Source organism: Tenrec ecaudatus, chromosome X (assembly GCF_050624435.1).
Source record: "Tenrec ecaudatus isolate mTenEca1 chromosome X, mTenEca1.hap1, whole genome shotgun sequence".
Classification (NCBI taxonomy): Eukaryota; Metazoa; Chordata; class Mammalia; order Afrosoricida; family Tenrecidae; genus Tenrec; species Tenrec ecaudatus.
Window position 1 is genome coordinate 15,763,826 of NC_134548.1, and position 20,783 is coordinate 15,784,608.

The 20,783-nt window shown below is 48.3% G+C and overlaps 2 protein-coding genes across 2 annotated transcripts in view; one reads left to right on the top strand and one right to left on the bottom strand.

The window, feature by feature from the left end:
• Positions 1-3,609: 3,609 nt before the first annotated feature.
• On the top strand, positions 3,610-20,672 carry PDHA1 (pyruvate dehydrogenase E1 subunit alpha 1). Its single transcript, XM_075538822.1, has 11 exons — positions 3,610-3,870; positions 15,873-15,932; positions 16,264-16,437; positions 16,979-17,105; positions 17,538-17,629; positions 17,830-17,922; positions 18,045-18,200; positions 18,296-18,367; positions 18,668-18,735; positions 19,056-19,164; positions 19,304-20,672. The coding sequence occupies exons 1-11, from the start codon at positions 3,610-3,612 to the stop codon at positions 19,466-19,468; spliced, it is 1,377 nt and encodes a 458-aa protein (XP_075394937.1). The 3' UTR covers positions 19,469-20,672.
• MAP3K15 (mitogen-activated protein kinase kinase kinase 15) overlaps positions 19,896-20,783 on the bottom strand; it is a 95,739-nt gene continuing 94,851 nt past the window's right edge. Inside the window, exons 27-29 of the mRNA XM_075538821.1 lie at positions 20,468-20,577; positions 20,299-20,375; positions 19,896-19,977 (exon numbers count right to left, since the gene is read on the bottom strand). Coding sequence (XP_075394936.1) covers positions 19,896-19,977; positions 20,299-20,375; positions 20,468-20,577 — 269 coding nt within the window. The remainder of the gene's footprint in view (positions 19,978-20,298; positions 20,376-20,467; positions 20,578-20,783) is intronic.

Sequence of the window (20,783 nt, forward strand, 5' to 3'; positions counted from 1 at the left end):
TTGTTCATGCTGCTTCCTATAATCTCTTTTCACTATAAGTTTGACAAGCAGAGGGGCAGGTTCAAGTGTGAAAGGGATGACACTTTGGCAGCCAGCGCCCTTGTCCCCCCACCCTCAAGGCCCCTCTTTGCTAAGCTCTTGGCTCTTCCTCCTGCTTACATAGCAATGACACCGTGGGGTTGTGGCCAGAGCAAGGTGCTGGAATTGGAGACCCTGATTCAAGCCCCTCCTCCCACCACTGGAGCTGTGAGGCTTTGGCTAGTGATGGCACGTTGGGGAGCTCCCCATTCTCCTCCTTGCAAAGGCTTAATCTGACACACAGGGCCGGACCAGGGTGTGGATGCAGTGGTTGAAGGCTTGTAGCTATTTCAAACCAAAACCACCCATTGCCAGTGGGTTCATTTCTGACTCATAGCAACCTTACAGGACAGCGTGGAACAGCCCCATTGGGTTTCCAGGGCTGGCGCCTATCAGGAAGCCGACTGCCCTTATGTCCTAGGGATTCTCCTGTTGGATTCACACTGCTGAACCCAGGTGGTGGTTACACTGCAAGGCCAGGACTCCCAAGTTTACATGAGTATGTAGAACTCTAGAAAAGCGATGCCTTCTGCTTATTCCTTTGCTGACCACCACCACCACCCACGCACCCGGTGGAGAAACACCTGCCTTCCCATCTAAGAGGTCTGTTTCCCTACTCTAACACCGGCAAGCTTTCCTGACCCCCGCTTAAATGGGGAGACCCGCACCTTCTACTCCTCTCTCAGCCTCCTGCCTCTGAGCACTTTTTACTGACATGGGCTCCCTCCCACCTATGCACTCCCTCACTGGGGGACAGTTGGGCGCTTCTGTTCTTTGCTGTGAACTCTTCTGTCCTCTTAGTTGTCCTTGGTGATCGGTGAGAAAACGGCACCCGGCGAGAGTCACGCCCTAACCCATTGCGCCAGTGGAATTCTTTCTCCGAGGAGCCTGACCTCCATGGTCCTCTGACATTAAGTCCACAGCTGACCCCTCCTGCCTGTTAGCCAGTGCTGCTGCCACAGAAAGACCACAAGTGGGCGATCTTGTCATTGTCTTTTTCTCAATCTGTAATGTTTTCCAGAAATCACCTGGAGTCACCTTAAAATGCAGACTCTTTGTCCCAGGCCCAGAGATTCTGATTCAGAGGGGCCATGTTGGATCGAGGCCAGGAAGCTGCATTTTTCACAGGAAGTTAACTGCTCCTGATGAAGCTGATATGGAAGAGACTCACACCCAATTCTCTCCTTCTGAGCATAGGGCCCGATGACCCTTAGGCGTCCCCTTGTCCTTAGAAGGGACTATGTGACGAGTTCTGACCAATGGGTTGAAAGTCAAAATGGCATCTGTCACCTCCAGGCCTTCTCTACTCTCTCGTTCCCCTTCTTCCTACGCTAAGGGACTCACAGAGTCCTGGCCGATCTATGGGACAGTGCAGAGATCTGAATGCAGTCATATTGGACGAAGAAACATGCTCTTTAGAAGTAGCTTGGACATGTCCTGATGTCCTTCTCCAGGTTTAGGTCCCGCCTTATGACATGTCCAAATGACTTGCAAATAACATGCTTCTTCCAACTTAGATCCATTCATTCTCCTGGCAGTCCCCCAGATAGTCAATATGTTCACCAGGGAGTTAGGGGGTTGAACACCTCTCTCTGATGGCACACAGATCTCTGCTCAGTGGTACTTCCCCAGAGAAGTCTCTCTGGACTTCTATGTCCAACAGTCCAATTCCTCTACCCTATTCTCCTCTAACCCCTTCTTCTGCTCAATTTTGCTTCATACACGTACAGATGTCCTTACTTAATACCTATTTCGGTGCTTGTTCCTTGCTTTGTCCCCAATACCAAGTACACAGCCTGACACATAAAATAGGAGTGTAAGAAGTAGTTGTTGAATGATCGCACAGAACTACAGTGCTCCCATACCCCCAACACATCCCCATTGCAGATGGCCCCCTAGATTCATATTTCCAGCCTTATGTTCCCAGCCCGCTATTCCAGCTTCCTGGGGGGATCTCTTGGGATGTCAAATGTCCCAAACCATCCAGGCCAGCTTCTTTTCATGACATGGACTGTTGACCCCCCAGTCCTGTACCTTCCCTTCGACCTCCACCTTCAACCAGCAGCAACATCTATGAAGTCCTATTTGCCCATGCGTCTCACTTCCATCTCTGCCTCTTAATCTGCCCCTCCCCCCCCCCAGTTCCTCTAAGGAATGTTCTATTCTGAGCCATCAGGTCACAGAGGTGGAAGGAGTGGATGAAGTTTCAGCCTAGCCTCCTGCCCAGTGTCCAAATCTTTGCTCTAGCCATTCCGTCAGCTAGTCCGGCTTTGAGCTTCCGCTTTGAAGATTTTGGGTGACATTGGCTTTTGGATCTCATTGATCAGTTGTAATGGTGAGAAAGTGATTTCTTATACAGAACTGCAATCCTCTTAAGAGCACACACGTACAATAGCATGCCTGACATTTTCTGGGTTCAACTGATTTTCTGGTTGTCTGGTCTCTCCCCACAAGTGGTTAAGTGATCTCTTTCCCCTCCACCACGAGGCAAGCTCAATTGTAGGTAGGGTCTCCTCCACCTGTTTGGGTTCTGCAGTGGAGGTGACAAGAAACAGAGGATGAATGAGGCGACTCGAGTCACTCCACGTTCTTGAAGATACTGAATCAGGAGGCCAATTGTTACCGTATGCAACCCCATCCATCCAAAGGGAGTCTGTTTTATTCTCAGCTCCTCACAAATCCCGGTCTCAGTGTCCTCCCCATTCCGACCTCAGCAGTTCGCCTCTTGTTGTCTTTCTCTCGATCAGCCTGTGTACCCAAGTGCGGACTGACTCGGTACAGCAGGCGCAAGCCCACTGGACACAACCGTCCTCCGTCCCGGAATGATTGGGAATAGAGCTGCTAGTGGCTTCTGTGCTTCTCCGTATGTGTTTTTACCATGAGCTGTTCACTTTTGAGAGTTTTTAGTTACCCTCCAGTTCATTGTGACCCCACGGGCCGAGAGGAGCACTTTCTTCTGTGGCATCTCTGGGTGGATCTGCACCATCAACCTTTCAGCTAGCAGCCCAGGGAGTGCGTGTTGGTGCCACGCAGGGTTTCTCCACCCTAAGTAGACCAGGCAGAACTTGGCAACCGTTAAGTGATCTCTTCAAAGGAAGTTGGTGGCAGAACCTTATGGAAAAAAATCAAACCGGCTGCCACCCGGTGGATTCTGATTCATAGTGACCCAAAGCACAGGGTCGAATTTGCCGTGGACTTTTCCAAGGCTGTGAAGCATCATGGAGAGAAACCAGAGATGGGCTTTCTTGGGGCCCTGACCGTGCTGTTGAACTTCCTCCTTTGGCGTCTTGGGAGAGGGGTGCAGGCTTTCAGCCGGGATGGGACGAGACCCCAGTGGGCTCGCTCAGCTCCAGCTCTCTGCTAATAGGCCCCGCAGCGTCTCGGGAGGGGCTCCAGCCAAAGCTTGGCCAGGGTCCCCTGAGGGAGGGCTCTACCTTCCCAAGTAGGGGGGGGCAGGTCCCACCTCCTTCCCCGCCCACCGCCCAGTGGCCTGGAGAGTCAGCGCCTGGAGACTTCAGGTCCCAAGACCCAATGGGGGGGCCCGTGGGCCCGACCGGGGGCGTGGCCCGCCCGAGAAGCCGTCTCCGGTTGGCCCGCGGCCGGGCGCGGTGCGTGACGTCGCCTCCGTCGCGCTGCGATTTAGGTTGTCGGGGCCGCTCCGGGAGGTTGAAGGAGACTCGGGGACACCGGGGCTGCAGTCCTCTTGGGGCCCCGTTCTGCCGCTGCCCGCGCTCCATGAGGAAGATGCTCGCCGCCGTCTCCCGGGTGCTGTTGGGCGCCGCCCAGAAACCGGTAAAGCGGCCGCCGTGGGTGGCGGGGTGGGGCGCACCCTCCGGCGGGGACTCCCTCCGGGCACCCGCCTGGGCGAGCTGGGCCTCCGGCCTGCGACATGCGTCCAGCGCGGGCCCGGGACTGGGGGGGTGGGGGGAGAGCGGGGAGACGGGCGAGGGCAGCCGAAGGGGCCTGTGTTGTGTCCACCGCCGGCCTGCCGCTGCTGGCCGGGGACCCGCAGTCCAGAGCGTCCCTCTGCACCGCCGGAGCGGCCGCCAGGGAGGGGGACCCAGTCCCCGGCGACGGGGACGCTCCCTACTGGCCCAGTGGCAGGGAGCCAGCGTCCATTGATTAGCGATCCAAAGGCGGCCCTGGGTTTCCTCCCAGCTATCAGGTGGATCCCCCGCCGCCTAACTACACTAACTTCACTCACCTGGGCCGCAGTGCGGGCTGGGAGTCCGATACACCGCCGAGATTGCTCTCAAACCCCGGCGGCACGCTCTCAGCACTAGCCCAGTGACCTTGGGTCGGTCTTCAGCGCCCCTGCCCCTGTCTCTAGAGGAAGCGCGTGCCTGACTCGCAAGGGTGTTTGACACATGCCAAAACCAAAGCTCTGAAGCCACTGCCATCAAGCCATCCAAGTCCTAGAGTTTCTGTGGCCCTAAATCTTTACCACAAGCAGACAGCCTCAACGTTCTTCCGCACAGCAGCAGCTGGTGGCAATGAACCCTGGGCATTTATGGTATGCAACCCTCCGGTTTAACCCACCGCGCTGCCTGGGTTCCTTGGCTGGCCCCAGAGCAGGTGCCATTTATGTTAAATATCGTCATCATTTATTTGTGTTGGAATCAAGCATTTATGAGATGGATTTGTATTCCAATATTTTTAATGTATGTTCACACACATATATTTGCCTGGTTTTGTTGTTTTTTTAATTTCTCATACTCCTCTCTTCCTGTTCCCCAGTAACTACTGATCTTTTTATATTGGTAAGGCAAATCAATGACAATGACACAAAAACCTGTCATAGAGTGCATTCTAACTCATAAGCTGCCCTATAGGCCAGAGTAGAACTATCCCTTTGGGTCTCAGAGACTGCAAATCTTTATGGGAGCAGAAAGCTCTATTTGTTTCCCATGAGCGGCTGGCAGTTTTGAACTGCTGACCTTGAGGATAGCAGAGCACCCTGTCACCTACTGCGTCACCAGGGCACCTTTTTGTGTAGGCAGATGTACTTGTTTTAGATAATTCCTATCAAACCAAGCCAAACCCACAGTCATTGAGTCTTTTCTAACTGAAAGTGCCCCCATATTGGGGTTCGGAGCTGTAAATCTTAATGGGAATAGCCTCTCCTTTGTCCCGCAGAGCTACTGATGGATTTGAATTACTGGCCTTGCTGTAAGCAGCCCAATGCGTAGCCCATAGCACCGCCAAAGCTCCTCAATTCATATCCGTGGGATCATACAATTGTTTATTGACATCCCAGTTTTGATGTGCAGTTGACACTTGCATCTGGTGGGAGTTAGGACACCCCCTCCCCACCCGCCGTCAACTTTTGACTTCCCCCAGAGGTTACTGTTGGCTGGAAGCCTTGCAAGTAACATGTCACATGTAGTAATATACTTCATCCACAAATCAAGCCACACTTTTTAAATTGAAATGAAAAGGTACTTCGAATCTTTTTCAGGCCTGTTGTAGCTGCAGGGCAGGCAGCAGGCATTACCCTTTCATTTTTGTACAGTGATCTTTGAGGCTGGGTTCATTTATCTCCAGGCCACAGCCCTCAGTTTGGGGTACATAGCAGCAAGCAGTACCACTTTGTCTCGTTGCTCAGCTTCCTGGGAGCACGGCCAGCATCATTAGGGACACTTGAAGTGGTGTTACTCAAGACTTGCTGTGTTGCGCTTGCTGTGCTGGAAAATACCCAAGAACTGGGGAGGGGACTGCGTTTAGCTGTGATATGAAATGTCCTGCCTTGAGAGAGAAGTGTTCAGGTGGAGATGATTTGCGTCACCCGGCATTAAACACCACCACCTGCATAGAAGTGGACCTGGGCAGTGCCAGCACGCATTGTTCCAGGGTCAGTTGGACATTTGTGGGGAGAACCTGTTTGGCTCTGGGGAAGTTAGATGAGCTCAAGCTCCTGAGAAATAGCGGCTCTCCCCTTCCTGTCCCCAGAGCTTTCGGGGCAGTTGCTGGAGGAGCAGTTGTGCTGAAGGCGGTGGGAACGTCCTGGCCTTTATTGACTTTCCGGTTGGGGTATACATTTATGGAGCATCTGGGTGGGGGGATGGGGGGTGCTCTTCAGAGGGTTTAAACAGGGCCAGGCTCCTGAGAAAGGTCCCTTTCCCACTCACTCACCCTTGAGTCTTTTACAGAGCCGCCCTCTCCACTACACACAACTTCCCCGAATATTCCGAGTCTTTAGGCATCCTTCACTGAACACACACTTCCCATCCCCACCCCAGCTCGAGCTCGAAAGAGCAAGCAGGGATGTTTGATATTTGGGAGGGGGGTTTAAGTTATTTCTGGCCCCGGTTTTTCCCATTTCCCTCACCAGCGGCTAGCTTTGTGACCTCTAGGCACGTTGAGGTTGTGTTACTCAATGTTCTTGGAGCCAAGTTGTGCTCTTCAGAGGGTTTAAACAGGGCCAGGCTCCTTAGAAAGGTCCCTTTCCCACTCACTCACCCTTGAGTCTTTTACAGAGCCGCCCTCTCCACTACACACAACTTCCCCGAATATTCCGAGTCTTTAGGCATCCTTCACTGAACACACACTTCCCATCCCCACCCCAGCTCGAGCTCGAAAGAGCAAGCAGGGATGTTTGATATTTGGGAGGGGGGTTTAAGTTATTTCTGGCCCCGGTTTTTCCCATTTCCCTCACCAGCGGCTAGCTTTGTGACCTCTAGGCACGTTGAGGTTGTGTTACTCAATGTTCTTGGAGCCAAGTTGTGACTTGTCATTCTGGATCTAGAAATTTCCTCGGGACTTGAATAGGGCTCTGGAGTATGGGCAGGGTCAAAAGGTAGGAAATAGACCCCTCTAGGAATCGATCATTGCTGCCATGTGCTGCCTCACCCAAAATACCATGAATATTCTGGCTTGGATGGCTTTCAGGAACAGAAATGTGTTTTCTCAGTTCAAAGGGTCTCAACCATTTGTATTCCTTCTGTGGGTGCCTCTCTTAGTTTCTAAGGTCTGCCAGTAAACCTTGGTGATCCTCGTGTGGTGTTTGTCTCCCCTCACACAAACCCCGACTCACACTGTGTCTATTCTCATTTTATAAGACATCTCTCCCAAGTAATTAAGGTCCTCCCAACTTGGGAAAGACTCATTAATATAAACCTCATCTGAAACCAGGCCCTTGCCATAGGTGTTTCAAGTTCCAGCCAAAATTCAGTCTCTAACAACTCTTGACTGGGTTTCAGAGACTTCAAACAGTTTGTGGGAACTGCCCTTTTGTTAAAAAAAATGTTATTTCTTTTCACAGTCACCATTATTCACAACACTAATCCATGCACTATATATTTTTAACCAATTTTAAATTGTAAGGTAAAGGATTTACATTTCAGACCATCAGTTATGTATTCAACAGTTTGGACTACTTCACCCCCAGTACTTTACCCTTTGATTTCTCCTCTTCCTCTTGTAGATGACTATCTTTCCCTTCACCCAGGTTGTGATTACATTTCCTATGCACCTTTTTTAACCTTTAATTGTGAATTAGATGGGAGTTGAGCTTTCAGACAATCTTTTTTGCATCCAGCCACTTACCCTTCCCAATGGCTGTCCTGTCCCCTTCACCAAATTAACACCTGCAGCCTCTAGCCTAATGAATACTCTCTGTTCTGTCCAATTACTCCTTACCCCTGACCATCAAAATCCATGTCTTTGGGTATGAAAACCATTTCCTGATTTTTTTTTTAACTATTGTCTCATACAATATTTGCCCAATTGACCAAGTGCACTCACAGTAACGTCCTCCAAATCCATCCATGCCGTGGGGTGTTTCACAGTTGCGTCAGCATTCTTGAGCAATGGCTAATATTCCATGTGTTTGTGCACCCAAGTATGATGATCTATCCTACCGCCGATGGGTGTTCGCTGTTTCCATCTTCTAGCTGGCGTGAATAGTGCCGTGGCGAACATGAATGAGGATGCATCTGTTAATTTCTGCCACCTTTTTTAAGCCCGCGCGCCCCCCCCCCCCCCGTTAACTTCAAACACAATGATGTATGTAGTTACCATTGAAATTGTGACTGAGGACACCACCCTGTTCACAGGTTCACTTTGAAAGGAAAGCCCTCAGATTGTGCCTTTGCCCTCCGGATCTGTGCCAGGTGCTGGGGGAGGTAGACACAAACTTTCAATGGTGAAAACCTGTTTCCACTGTAATCCATTCAAACCCGGTGTTCCGGGAGAGAACCGTGCAGTTCCTTAGTTACCTCCCTCTGTTAGCTAAGAAGGAAGGGGAAGAAGTTTCACATGAGTGGAAAGGAAAAAGAATTCAAAGGCAAAACTTCAAGCTCGTTCCAAAAAGGTTGAATTGGGACTTGAAGTTAACCAAAATGTTCACATTCAAACTTTTCTCTCGGTGCCTGCACCTCAAAGGCTGGGTGTAGGGCTGCCCTCCCAGGGGCTGGAGCTCAGCAGCATCCCCTACACTTCGTGTAGGTGTGTCCTTCACTCTGGAGGGCAGGTTTCCGATTCCCAAGGTTAATTTGCCCAGTGTTCTTTTTCCCCAGAGTAGCATGAGTGTTGCGTCCCACAGAGGGACTCCATTTAGAACATGCCCAGGTTCCTTCCCATTTCTGTTCTGAAGTCTTCAGCGGATTCGTTAGCCAATGAGGAACCACTTTAAAAGATGGCGAGAACCAACGGTCCATCTTTTTTTAAGGTGTGGTGTAAGTAGACTATGTGTTAGACAACCTCACCTCTAGGTGGTGAGTGGAGCAGGATGAGAGACCAGGAGGACATCATCTACAAGATTAAGTCGCATGAAGGTGTTCCCAAAAGTTTGCGGGGAAAATGGAATTAAAAGCTAATGGAATTTTCCCACAAACTTTTTGAAGTCCCTTTGTGAAAGGGAGAGAACATAGAAGGTGGAGACTCCCGTACCACCAGGAAAGCAGAGCTGGGGGCAGAGGCCATCCTTGGACGCAGGCTCCCTGTTCCGAGCACCTGCCAGCCCCAGGAAGGTGGTTGCCAAGCCACAGGGACCCACAGGTGGTGGCAGGAGGCCCGGACTTTGCCCGCAGCTGAACTACTTGATTTAGACTTTGAAAGAATTTCTAGCCACTGCTATTCTCGAAACCAAGCGTTTTATTTGAATTTTTGTGTGAAATGAAAAGGCAATCTTTTATAGTAATTGAAAAAACTCAAAGGGGGAAGTACCAGCAGTTACTGGTCCCCTTTTCATGTATTTTAGGGGCCCTTGCAAGCATCCCAGATAACCCTAGCCCAGGGTTTCGGAGGGAGGTAGAACAATTTCTGCTGTACATACGGTTGTTATGGGTCGGAACTGACTGGATCATACCTAATAACAACAAATCAAAATCTGTGATTACTCCATTTTAATGCCCTCATCACTGAGCATGCGTGGTTTTTTTCTAATTGACTGAGGCTCTTGTGATTGTCTTAACAAGAAATATTATCTTTCTCAATTTAATTACTTGAGTTCCTTTCATCCTGAATATATTTGGTCCTTGTATTCTTGGTATTCTGTTTAAACTTTGATAAAGTGCTGGAGTTGACTTTGAATTGTTTTTATTCTCCCCAACTACTGCTGCGCTAGGTTGCTGCTGGTGAGGTAAGGGGCCCAGAACATCTTCTCTATTTCTTTACGTTTAAAATGTCAGATGTAGATTTGGGGTACCACTTGGCTGTCAACTCACATATTTCTTTCAAGTGCTACTTTCTTTTTTTTTTTAATTAAAGATCATTTTATTGGGGGCTCTTATAGCTCTTGTTACAATCCATACATCAATTTTTTTAAAACAATTTATTGGGGCTCATACAATTCTTATCACAGTTCATACATATACATACATCAATTGTATAAAGCACATCCGTACAGTCTTTGCCCTAATCATTTTTTTCTCTTTTCTTCTTTTACATTTTATTAGGGACTCATACAACTCTTACCACAATCCATACATATACATACATCAATTGTATAAAGCACATCCATACATTCCCTGCCCCAATCATTCTCAAGGCATTTGCTCTCCACTTAAGCCCCTTGCATAAGGTCCTCTTTTTTCCCCCCCTCCCTCCCCATTCCCCCCTCCCTCATATGCCCTTGGTAATTTATACATCGTTATTTTGTCATATCTGGCCCTATCCGGAGTCTCCCTTCCCCCCTTCTCTGCTGTCCCTCTCCCAGGGAAGAGGTCACATGTGGATCCTTGTAATCAGTTCCCCCTTTCCAACCCACTCACCCTCCACTCTCCCAGCATCGTCCCTCACACCCTTGGTCCTGAAGGTATCATCCACCCTGGATTCCCTGTACCTCCAACCCTCATGTGCACCAGTGTACAGCCTCTGTCCTATCCAGCCCTGCAAGGTAGGATCATGATAGTTGGGGGGAGGAAGCATCCAGGATCTGGGGGAAAGCTGTGTTCTTCATCGATACTACCTCGCACCCTAATTAACCCATCTCCTCTCCTAAACGCCTCTGAGGGGATCTCCATTGGTCGACACTTGGGCCTTGGGTCTCCACTCTGCACTTCCCCCTTCATTTAATATGATATATATACATATATACACATACATATATACATATACACATATATACACATACATACACACACTTAAATCTTTTTTTTTTTTGCATGATGCCTTATACCTGGTCCCTTGGGCACCTCGTGATCGCACTGGCCAGTGTACTTTCTTTTTAAAGAATTCTCATGTTAAATTTAAAGGACTACATTTAGCGGGGGGTGGGGGTGGGGGGGGAATCTCATGGAACTGATGATCTAAAAGAAGAGGGAAATTCATGAATTTTCAATTTCTACCTCATTCCCAAGAACCCAGAAAACTCATTACTTAAAACTGAGCCTCCTTCCTCTCACATCAGGGCTGAGTTTTGTGCCCCAATCTCCCGTCTGGGGGGGGGGTGTATGAAATTCAAATCGCAGGCCAGCGTCCCCTCTGTATATGAGCTGGCCGCCTCAGAAAGCCAACAGTGTACCCCACGTTGTAGTAGAGAAGTACGTGTGGGGTTGTAGTCTCCATCTGGTAGCTGGAGAGGTCGGTCAGTGGCTATCTTCATTCAGTTATAAAGGCTTACAGGGCGCAAAGACTGTGGCAGCAGATAGGAATTTCCCTACATAACATTTTCCTTCTCTTTTATGTCATTGGATGGGGCTGAGAACGGGTGGTGGCTTTTTACTTGAGGCCCCACCCTGTGCTTGGTGCTACAGCTGTCGAGCATGTTTATTCTGTGGTCTGCCTATGGGCCATTAATCATGCTAAGGCACCGGGAAATCTTTTTTCAGGAATTCTATATTCAAATTCTGTGTCCCTGGGCTAAAACCATGCTTATGCGCTCCCCTCCACGAGAACAGAGCAAAACCTTACTCGGTGCTTCTCCCGCGCTTGCTCACCACGTTCCACGTCCCCTTTATGTGAACAAAGGCTTCTTAGAGCGTCTTCCAGTCACTGCAGGCCTTTCCTTTGAATTTTTCACCTCTACTATGTTTCATGGAGGTTAACAAGTCTTTAACAAAGCATCTTCCAAATCAGCCTTGATTTCTGCGTGTGATTTAGTGCTGTGGATGATGCTCATTGTGAGGTGCAACTGTCGCCACCATTCTTTGCCAAATGCTTCCCCTTCCCTCTTGCCTTTGGTCCAAACTAATTCAAACAATGCCATCGAGTCAATGTCAACTCACAGGGAGCCTAGAGGACAGGATAGAAAGGACTGTGCCGGTGAATTTCTGAGACTGGCACTCTTTACAGGGCTAGAAAGCCCTGCCTTTCTGCTGCACAGGGGCTGGCTGCTGGTTTCGAGCTGTTGACCTTGGGGTTAGCAGCCCAATGTGTAGCCCACTAACAAACTTGTGGTCTTGGTACCTTTGCAAAGTACTTTGATATCATTCAATATGTGCCCTTTGAAGACTGATGGAGGTATTGAGTATGATTTCCTGTGGGTTTTTAACAAATGACCGTATTGAGGGGTTTTCGTCCTTATCTTGGGTGCTTTTTGTCACTAAAGGGTGTTGCATTTTGGCAAATGTCTTTGGCCATTGAGGTAAGCATGCGGTTCTTCTCCACAGATCTGTTAAGCTGGTGTATTCCACTAACTGATCTTTCAAATATTGGACCATGCGTGCACTCTTGAGTTATATATCCTGCTTGTTCATGACGTGTCGAATACTGTTGCTGTGCTTTGGGATTTGCTTTGTTAGTATTTTTGTTGAGAATGTTTACATTTCTGTTCATAAGAGATAATGATCTGTAGTTGAAGTTTAAGGATTTAGAGTCACTTCTATGAGGGGGCTTCATGAAGTTCTTGGAAAAATCCCATGGGAAAAATGTCATTTTCCATAAACTTCTTGAAGACCTTGTATATAAATGTTTAGGACCATTTTGGTCCAGGACTTTCCTTTTTTCCCTACTGTTTTTGATTTTGGGGTGGGGGTGGGGGGGATTGATTATTGAGTAGGTGTTGGAAGTTACTGGAGAACTTTTCCTTGAGTCCTGGTAGGCAGTTGCGATTTCGGTGGGCCTGGCTCTCTGATTGTTCACAGGGATGCCTATCATCGCCCTTTTCCATTTACAATTTTCTATATTTGTCATTCCTCTGTCAGCCTAACTAACGTTTGTCACAAAGGAAGCTGAGCATCTCTCAGAGTCCAGTGTAGCTTAAAATACTTTGAGTGCTCATGATTTCATCTCGAACCAGGTTCACAGCTTTCACAGTTCTGTTTCAGGGAAGATGATTAAATGGCGCTTGCAATTTTCACGTTTTGACTTGTTGGTATTTCTGTTCTGCTCCTTTCTTGGATTACTCATTTTTCTGCAGTCTTTATCAGCAGCACCCTTTATGCATTCTAAGTAGTGTGGCTTCCACTGGCAGAGCCTGGAATTTGGGGAATATTTTCCTCTTCCACTTGATTGGTTCCCGTTATTGGGAACTTTCAAGGCCCCCCCCCCCCCCCCCCCCGCAAACTTTGAAGAGGAATAAAAGAAAACGGGAACAGGTTAATCACCGTGGTCTGTGTCCAAGAGGAATTCCACTTAACAGAACCTTTGGGTGACTCTCCCGAGACTGTGAATGATCAAGGTGACTTTTCAGCTGTCCCCATTGCTTTAAGCGATTCCTTTCACCATATGCCAGTGGTTCTTCTTGTCTTGCAGATTCATTTGAGATAGAAGCTGGCGGGGGAGGGGGGGCTTGGTGGGCTTCAGCCTGGTGCTGCCTGCCTGCATGTCTTTCTGTCTTCATAGACTGCTGTCATCTGTCGCCTGGCTAGTTTGGTCGCCTGTTTGAAGCTCTTCTAAGAAATGCAGTAGCTGTGATCGTAGCTGGAAATTTATTTCGTAATACAGCAAGGATTTCACGCTGCACAAAGTAATTTACCTGCCCCAAATATGTCTATTTCATGATTGCCAAACGTAACTTGTCCTCTTCTGTCTCTCAGGCTTACTTCTGCCTAAATGCCTACATTTTCTTCGTGAGTGATCTTACCTCACTTACCTGGCACCAAGTATTTCTAGTACCTTCTATTTTCCCTGAGCGATCTTGCTGTCATTGCTATGGGCTTTTGTCAGCAGGGCTACTAGGCAGACAGATGAAGCGGGCAGTGAGATGCCAGCTCCTCAGCTTGCCGTTTCGCACACTCAGTGGATGAATCGACCTTTTCACCAAGACCACACTGGTGGTGTGAACACATCAAAAATACTTTTTTTTAAAATACAGAATGCACAAATAATGCTTAGGCTTAATATGAGGAAAGGACAAAATATAGAAAACTCAATGGTTCTTGTTAAAAAAATACTTTTTTTTTTAAAATTAAGGCTTCCCCTGCTAGCTCTCAGCATCCCCAGGGACAATTTTGCCTTTTCGTTAAAAAATACTTTTTCTAGGATCTAATGCATACAAGGGAGTTTCCAAAAGTTTGTGGGACAAATGTGTTGTACTTTCCTTCCATTTTCCCATAACCTTTAAAAAGTCCCTTTGTATCCTTCCACAAGGAGCCCTGGTGGCATGATGGTTACGTGTTGGGCTGCCTAACTGCAAGCACGGCAGTTGGAAACCATGATCCGCTCCGCAGGAGAGGAGGCTCTCTCTTCTCATAAAGATTTAGTCTCGGAAACCCATAGGGGCAGTTCTGCCCTGCCCTGCGTTGCTTAGGTGCCTTCGAGTTGGCTCCGACCCATAGCGACCCTCAGCGCAACAGAACAAAAGGCTGCCCGGTCCGATGCCATCCTCACCATGGTTCCTGTGTCTGAGCCCAGTGCTGCAGCCACTGTGTCCGTCCATCTCCTGCAGGGCCTTTCTCTTTATCGCCACCCTTCCACTTCACCAAACAGGATGTCCTCCTCCAGGGACTGGTCTCTCCTGACAATATGTCCGAAGTATGTAAGATGAAGTTTTGCCATCTTTGCCGCTAAGGAACACTCTGACCTTACTTCTTCAAAGACAGATCACTTTGTCCTTTTAGCAGTCTATGGTACTTTGCATAAATATTCTTCTCCAGCACAATTCAAATGCGCCTATGCTACGGTCTTCCATAGTCAAAAGAGAAAACTATGACGTGGCTCAGGTGCACCTGATAAGTCCTTAAAGTAACATCCTTGTTCTTCGATACTCTAAAAGGGTCCGTGCAGCAGATTTGCCCAATGTGATACGCCTTTTGATCTCTTGACTGCTGCTTCCATGAGCATCGATTAGAGGTCCAAGGAAGACAAAATCCTTGACATCTCCAACCTTTTCTCCATTTCTCATGTTGTTACCTGTGGGTCCAGTTGTGGGGATTTGGGTCCTCCTTACATTGAGTTGTGATCCATACTGAAGGCTACAATCCTGATCTTCATCAGCGAGTGCTTCAATTCCTCCTCACTTTCAGCAAGCACGGTTGCGTCATCGGCATATTGCAGGTTGTTAATAAGCCTTTCTCTAATCCTGATGCCATATTCTTCTTCATAAAATGCAGCTTCTCGTTGCCTCTTGAGCCACGGACAAGTTCCGAGTGAGCACAACAAAGTGTTCTGGAATTCCCATTCTTAAGGACACAGTCTAATGCCTTGGCATGGTTAATGAAATACAAGTAATATGTTTATATTTCTGTTATTCTCTGCTTTGAGTCAAGATCCATGTGACACCAGCAGTGATATTCCTTGTCCCACGTCCGCTACTGAATTTGGCAGTTCCCTATCAGTGATATACTGCTGCAACTGTAATTGATCTTCAGAAATTTTTTTGTGTGTGCTTTCAATAATAACATTCCATCATTTGAGCCTTCTGTTGGGTCATCTTTCTTTAGAATGTGCACAAATAAGAATCTCTTCCAGTCAGTTGGCCTGGCCAGGTAGTTATCTTCCAAATTTCCTGACAAAGACAAAGCTTCAAGTGCTGCTTTGGCTTTCTGAAATCTACAGGGTCATTGAGAGGTGGCATTAACTCAATAGCAGTGGGTTTCCCACCCCCACCCCCACCCCATATGTTTCAATGTCCATGGAGACATTAAGATAGTTTTTCTATTGCTAGGTGTGAACATGTGTCCAAAGGATCCCAAATATGCGAGGGAACCTGGATGGACTTTAGCTATCACATCGGCTCCTTTGTTGTCAAAGCGACCAGTGGATGCCTTTGCCTCCTCTCTCTTTCGGCTTTTTCCCTTCATTGGCCGAATCCTAAGCCCTGCCCTTCCTGAGCAGCTTGTGTGGGTGGCAGGGAGCTTGCGGGTGCATTGCTGACCCCTGACTGCAGCCTGACAGCTGCTACTTGGTGCTGACCCTCACAAAGAAGCAATGGATGCGAGAAATGTACTGATTTGTCTGCTTGCTTTTCCTAGGCTAGCAGAGTGCTGGTGGCATCACGTAACTTTGCCAATGATGCTACATTTGAAATTAAGGTAAGAGCTGTGTCACTTGGCACTAATCGTTTTTTTTCAGAGGTGCCCATGGTACCACCCGTGTGCCTGGCCCTCCTGGAATCGTTAGCAGCAACCCCAATGGGCTGTTCTTACTGTCTGCTGTTCCCTAGGGGGGAGCTAAAGAAAGTAAAGCACTTCCTCCAACGTTTAGATTGAGAAACATCTTAGACTGTGTCTCTGGCAGCCTGGCATTCAAGCCACAACTCGGCGGAGGGGACCCACCACTTGGGCTGGAGCTGGGCTGTGTCAGGGGTAAGCTGGCGGGGTTTGCAGGGTAATACACGGAGGGAATTGTCGTCTCTCCTTTCAGAAATGCGATCTTCACCGGCTGGAAGAGGGGCCGCCGGAGACCACCGTGCTCACCCGGGAGGACGGGCTCCGCTACTACAGGATGATGCAGACAGTGCGCCGCATGGAGCTGAAGGCCGACCAGCTCTACAAGCAGAAGATCATTCGGGGCTTCTGCCACCTGTGCGATGGGCAGGTGCGTTAGAGCAGTGGTTAGAAAGCCAAAGCCAACTTTTTCCTAGATGTGTGGCCATAGGCTGCAGGGCTACCAGTGCTGCTTGTTAGAATGTTACCATTTCGCATAACGCTTCCAGTGCTTCTCATGAGAATGTTACCATTTCTAAATGTCCTGGCATTGTGATTGTGCATGTTTGGGGAGAGAGGATAGGTTTAGGGTTTGGTTGGTTCTCAGGCTAAGAGGGGGTTACACATGCAGGTGTCTGGGGAGGCCAGAGACAGCTGTGGGAAGGAAGGATGGTGGCAGGGGCTGAAGCCAGAGGGCAATGCCTGGAATTCTTCCTTCCGACCCAAGTTCTCTCCCAGTAGTTGTATTGACAGCTGCTTGGAAAATCGTTCTCTGCACCCGATTGTGAGGGCAATCAACTACCGTTTACTACCATTTCCATTCTGCTCCTCCCTCTCATGACCCGAGCTGCTCCTAATAGATGATGGTCTACTCAGAAGCCTTCTTTATCTAGAATTGTTGTCTCGACTCCCTGTTTCTTCCTCTGATGCAGGAAGCGTGCTGTGTGGGGCTCGAGGCTGGCATAAATCCCACGGACCATCTTATCACCGCCTACCGGGCTCATGGCTTCACCTTTACCCGGGGGCTCACCGTCCGAGAGATCCTGGCAGAGCTAACAGGTTTGCTAGTGATTTACCACAGTTGGCTTTGAAGCAAATGAACCAGGAAGCGCCTGTTAAGATGTTACAAGTTAAAGAAGCTCGCTCCCTTTTTGAGTACGCCATGTGGCCCTTTCAGTCAATTGTTTCATAAGCTTAGTCGTGTGTCTCTCATGACTCCGAAGCAGAGGGCTAGTGGACAAAAAAATTGGATTAAGTGTGTGATTTGAAGTCTTAAGAATCTTTATAGTCCCATTTTCCTTATGACCTCCCCCCTTCCCAATAAAGAGTCCAAGTGCCATGCTCACAGCAGAACAAAGTGTTGAGGACATGGGAGCCTCTACCTGGGTACGTGAAAGGAGGAACTTGTTTGCAGAGAGCCACACCCTACGATGGTGGCTGTTTTCGTGTTTGTCTAGTTGGCTGATGGCGGTTGTTTTCTGCTACTTCTAGGACGGAGAGGAGGTTGTGCAAAGGGCAAAGGCGGCTCGATGCACATGTATGCCAAGAACTTTTATGGGGGCAACGGCATCGTCGGCGCCCAGGTAGCGTCTAGTACCTGCAGATCATCCATGACAGAACAGTGGGAGCAAGGGTGGTGAAGAATTGCGTTTTTAAGATTGATATTTGAACATAATACTTTATTCATGGGATTTTGGTGGGGGGGGCAGATGCACACTGCTGGAGGTTCCTTTCTTGGTTCTGGCCAGGAGTCCCCACCTTCTTCTCGTTTCCGTTGTGCCAGGTGCCCCTGGGAGCTGGAATCGCTCTGGCCTGCAAGTACAACGGCAAAGATGAGGTCTGCCTGACTCTCTACGGGGATGGTGCTGCTAACCAGGTACTTCAGTCTCTAGCTGCCAGGAGTTGCTCTTCTCGCTTGTTGAAGGGCACATTCTAGCAATGGATTTCCTCATTCGTTGACACAGAAAGCTGCAGGTTACATTCTCTCACTGCTTCCAGGGTCAGATATTTGAAGCTTACAATATGGCGGCTTTGTGGAAATTACCCTGTATTTTCATCTGTGAAAATAACCGCTATGGAATGGGAACGTCTGTGGAGAGAGCCGCTGCCAGCACAGACTACTACAAGCGAGGCGACTTCATCCCGGGGCTCCGGGTAAGGGCTGCTTCTATGTGCGAAGCAGAGCTAAGAATGGGGTTTAGCTTCGGACTGGGGAATTTGAATGGTTTGGGTCTCGTCTGATCGAACAGGTAGACGGGATGGATGTCCTGTGCGTCCGAGAGGCTACAAAGTTTGCAGCTGCGCACTGCAGGGCTGGCAAGGTAAGAGTGGGTTTAGCCCATGGAGTTGAATGCTTCTGAAAGTTGTAACTAAAGGCGACCAGCTGAGTCCTGAAGCTGACCTGGGTGGGGAGGGACGGGGAAGGAAAAAGGACTCCACAGTGGTGTTCACTTCTCCAAGCTTGGAAAGTTGAAGCCACTGGGGTCATTTCTGGCACCCCCTCGCCTATAGCTTAAGTCCAAACATGTTCCTTGGATTATATTTATCAATGAACTATGTGCCTGCAGTTGACGCTTACACGGGGGAGAGGGGCTGTTTCCCATCTGTCGACTCCATTGCAGGGGCCCATACTGATGGAGCTGCAGACCTACCGCTACCATGGCCACAGCATGAGCGATCCTGGAGTCAGGTATGGGGTGCGACATAAGACGTTAGAACCAGAAATCGTCAACTCAATACATTGTACTCCACGTCTATGTTAAAATTGTACAAGAGGTCAGAGTGGGACCCTCAATTCAAATTCACTTGCTAGGAAAGACTCTTCCACAAAGTATTTTCCTGCCACTCAATGTTGTAAAAAGTCTTCACACACAGTGGTCAGTTGAGTAACATCCATTTGTTACCACAATGAGAAGGTACACTCTAAGTGTACACTGCTTTTGGGGGTCCTTAGAAACATCTCACAGTCCCTGAGCTGGTCTAATGGTGATGCCCTTTCCCTCACTGCAGTTATCGTACCCGAGAAGAAATTCAGGAAGTCAGAAGCAAGAGTGACCCCATCATGCTTCTCAAGGACAGGATGGTGAACAACGACCTCGCCAGTGTGGAAGAGCTGAAGGTACAGGAACCTTCCTTAGCCCTGACCAGACCAGTCTCTCGGAACCCTGTCTGTTACTCTGCAGTCACGTGGTCCTTGCTCTGGTTTGGGTAAGTTATACCATCAACACACTATAGTGATTGACCTGTCTGAATTTTAGGAAATCGATGTGGAAGTGAGAAAGGAAATCGAGGATGCAGCCCAGTTTGCTACAGCAGATCCAGAGCCGCCACTGGAAGAAATAGGGCACCACATCTATTGCAGCGACCCACCTTTTGAAGTTCGTGGTGCAAATCAGTGGATCAAGTTCAAATCCATCAGTTAAAGGCGGCACGTAAATCTGACTAAACCTTCCCTGGGAATGGGTACTTAAATTTAAGCCACAATTTATGTTTTGAGGAGGAGGAAAAAAAAACTTTCGTTAATATTATACTATTATATACATTAAAGGGATATTGTGATTAATATACTCTTGTAACAACCTTTATATTTGTAGGTCAACAATAGAAACAGGGGTGCAAATGAAATAACCAAACCCCATTCCCTTTCCGACAGATTGCTACCATTGAAACCCAAGACCACAGTGAGAGGGTTAGTTAAAATAAATAAATTATGGGGGAAAAAAAGTTTGTATTGATCTGGGTTTTTTTTTCTTCAAATGTTAGGTCAATATGAAATGTTAATGTGTAGTTTAAAGCAGATTCACTACTTTCCATTATACTTAACGAGGACTGACCTGGCCGTGATCCCGCCTACAGCTGGGTCTGGGAGGCAGTCCAAGCCTGGGCTCTGGCGTGGCAGACTGCAGACCAGATCCGGCAGAGCAGCCCGCCACTAAGAAAACAGGACAGAACACTTGTTAGAAACCCTTCTTCTGATCGGTGCTCTGCACAGGCAGAAGAGACCCTTGTTGCCTCCACAGAAAGAACCAAGGATTTGTATCTAGTCCCCTGACAGCTTATTCCTTTTTGCTGCCTCCCAAGTACACCGGGCACGAGGTGCTGCTTACTGACAAAGCTGGAGGAAGACCCCAGCACTGTTTTCAAACAGGAAGAAGGCCTTCAGAGAGTGACCTTCATTCCATATATCCACCGACGTTTGGAAGCCAACCCAGAAGTAATTGTGGTTTGAAAACGGTTTGGGGATGCTTCGTACCGGAGTTTCAGGCATCTTAGATCATCCTTAGTGATATCATTCAGAACATCTGAGAGTGTATAGCCCTCTTCAGTAAACTGTAAAAAAATTAGAAGATCAAATAGACAAGCACTAAGCAGCTTTTTAACAATAGCATGTGAGTGGCTGAGCCGTAAGATGACTGATATACCTTTTCAATCGTCTCACCATCTGCTCCTTGTAGTTTTAACCAGTCAACCAGTTCTTGATCGGTTTTCTGCCTTGGAAACCCAATATGGGGTGTTGGATTCTCGGCAAGTCCTGTAGTGATTAAAGATGTGTTGTGTTGTACGAGTCGTATCTGACAGTGCAGCTTGTAACCCATTGGATGTAATAAACTCCTCTAGAACCTAAGAGCTGTGATGTGAAATGAATGGTCTATCTCACTCAGGAGCTCTAATCCATGGTAAAACAGGAACCTGTCAGTCTGGGATTGCTTCCAGGGAATAAAATAACACGGGCCTCCA